This window comes from Theobroma umbraticum, unplaced genomic scaffold (assembly GCF_002168275.2).
Source record: "Theobroma umbraticum cultivar Fairchild unplaced genomic scaffold, ASM216827v3 scaffold_204.0, whole genome shotgun sequence".
NCBI lineage: Eukaryota > Viridiplantae > Streptophyta > Magnoliopsida > Malvales > Malvaceae > Theobroma > Theobroma umbraticum.
The window spans coordinates 1,364,522-1,366,379 of record NW_018397267.1 but is presented as its reverse complement, the minus strand read 5'-3'; the positions used below and the strand labels follow the sequence as shown (position 1 = coordinate 1,366,379).

Below are 1,858 nucleotides of genomic sequence, written 5' to 3'. Positions count from 1 at the left end.
CCACTTCGATAATCAAAGTGTTCAAAAGGTGTAGAAACGATTCTGTGATCTCGAGCGACGGAACATCTAGGAATCATAGGCAACGAAGCAGGACCAACAAGGTTCGAATTGTGAAATAGTGAAGCTTTGTTACTAGCAATTGGAGCATGCGGGGCTGAGAAAGAAACATTGGAAAACAAGGCCATGGAGAGTATTTCTTGAATTGTTGATGCATGGTAGGAAAAGCAAAGGTATCTATTTATAGGATTCCATGGTGGAATGCAACTACAAGTAACGTATTTCACTAGCCAACGTGTTTATCAAGACTTAATATTTTAAAAACTATTACAAGATTTTTATCGAAATACAACATATCAATTCACAAGGGTTTTTTTTAGCGCGTTTCTAATAGTATCAAGTTGAAAAATGTATTGATTTGTATTGTACCATGACAAAATCAGAAGCGAAGTTAGAGCATTTTTAAGAGAATCAAACAAAAAAAAAAAATTTAACATTTAACGAGAACTTTATATATCATTCAATTCTTATACACAACATATATATGTTCACTTATGCAAACTAAAAAAGTAAATACCACACCATAAACTATTATATAATTATATTATTTGGATGAAAAATAAATTATTAAATGTTTAAATCAATAAATTTGTAAATGACATGTTCAACTAAGAGTAAAAGAAAAAAAATTAATATAGATAATAACATTCAAAACGGAGGGTCAAATTACCTTCCCTCGATTGCAATGGATAAGAAGTAGCTGGTTCTTTACATTTGGCATGGAAACAGACAAGAATATAAGCCAAAATGATTAATAAAAAAATGTAAAAGATACAAGTAAAAGATTTATTAATACTAAGGAATACTTTCAATAGTTTCCATGTTGTTTCCTGTGGAATGTTTACAAAAGGTTGCTGTACAAAGTATTGATTATTAATTTCAGGAATTCATTGCTGCTTGGAAAACAATTTCTAGGCTAATACCACATCAACATGAAGCCAAGCATTACCCATACAAATAATCCTTTTTCTATACCAGGAGTGAAAGGGGGTATGGCAATTTTTCAAACTATAAATATATTTTAAAAAATTTAAAAAAGGGAAAGACTCAATAAAAGAATGGAAGAAAACCTGATTGGAGCAACGAATAGATTCAACTGCGAATTGTTTGGAGAGATTAGCAGTAAAAGGAAACTTTCACTTGAAAGCAAGACTCGGAGATGGCTTTGTGTATTCACTAGAAATAGGCTGCTTCATGAGGAAGCTTTCCTGCAAAGGATTCTATTTGGTATTAATCTATTGGGTTCTTTCAATTATTAATTAGCATATTGGGCTTATAATAGACTTATATAGTGAGTTTACGTTAGTAGACTCACATTTATTTTTAAAAATTTGATAGAGTTAGTATATTGTATTAGAATTTATATGCTGGTTTTAATTACTAAGTTTCACAATATTTAAGAAAGGATCAAGATTACATTATAAACTAAAATTGCATTGAGTTAAAAGTATGATTGCAGGAGAGTTACATGCTTGTTCTAGTCTATCTTGTATCATCGATTTCCATTTCATTAAGACATTTTTACTTATTTGAAGCTCATTTGCTTTTGACGATGTCTCTGTACTTATGAATCCATGGATCTAGGTGAGACCCACGTGCTCCAGTTTTAAACTTGAAGTTGGGTTGGTGCAATATGGAAACCAATGCGATTGACAGAAATAGGGCGGCCTTCTATCTGTCTTACACCCTAAGTGTAGTTATAGGTTTTCCACTCTGCACTGATCAAACCACAACTTTGACTATGGTTTTGTCCACTCTGCACTGATCAAACCACAACTTTGACTATGGTTTTGTCCGCTCT

General features: G+C 32.0%; 1 protein-coding gene across 1 annotated transcript in view; it reads right to left on the bottom strand.

The window, feature by feature from the left end:
- The window catches only part of LOC110424216 ((3S,6E)-nerolidol synthase 1-like), a 4,071-nt gene extending 3,886 nt beyond the window's left edge, over nt 1-185 (bottom strand). Inside the window, 1 exon segment of the mRNA XM_089784878.1 lies at nt 39-185. Within this exon segment, the coding sequence (XP_089641004.1) occupies nt 39-185 (147 nt within the window).
- Between the last annotated feature and the right edge of the window lie 1,673 nt (nt 186-1,858).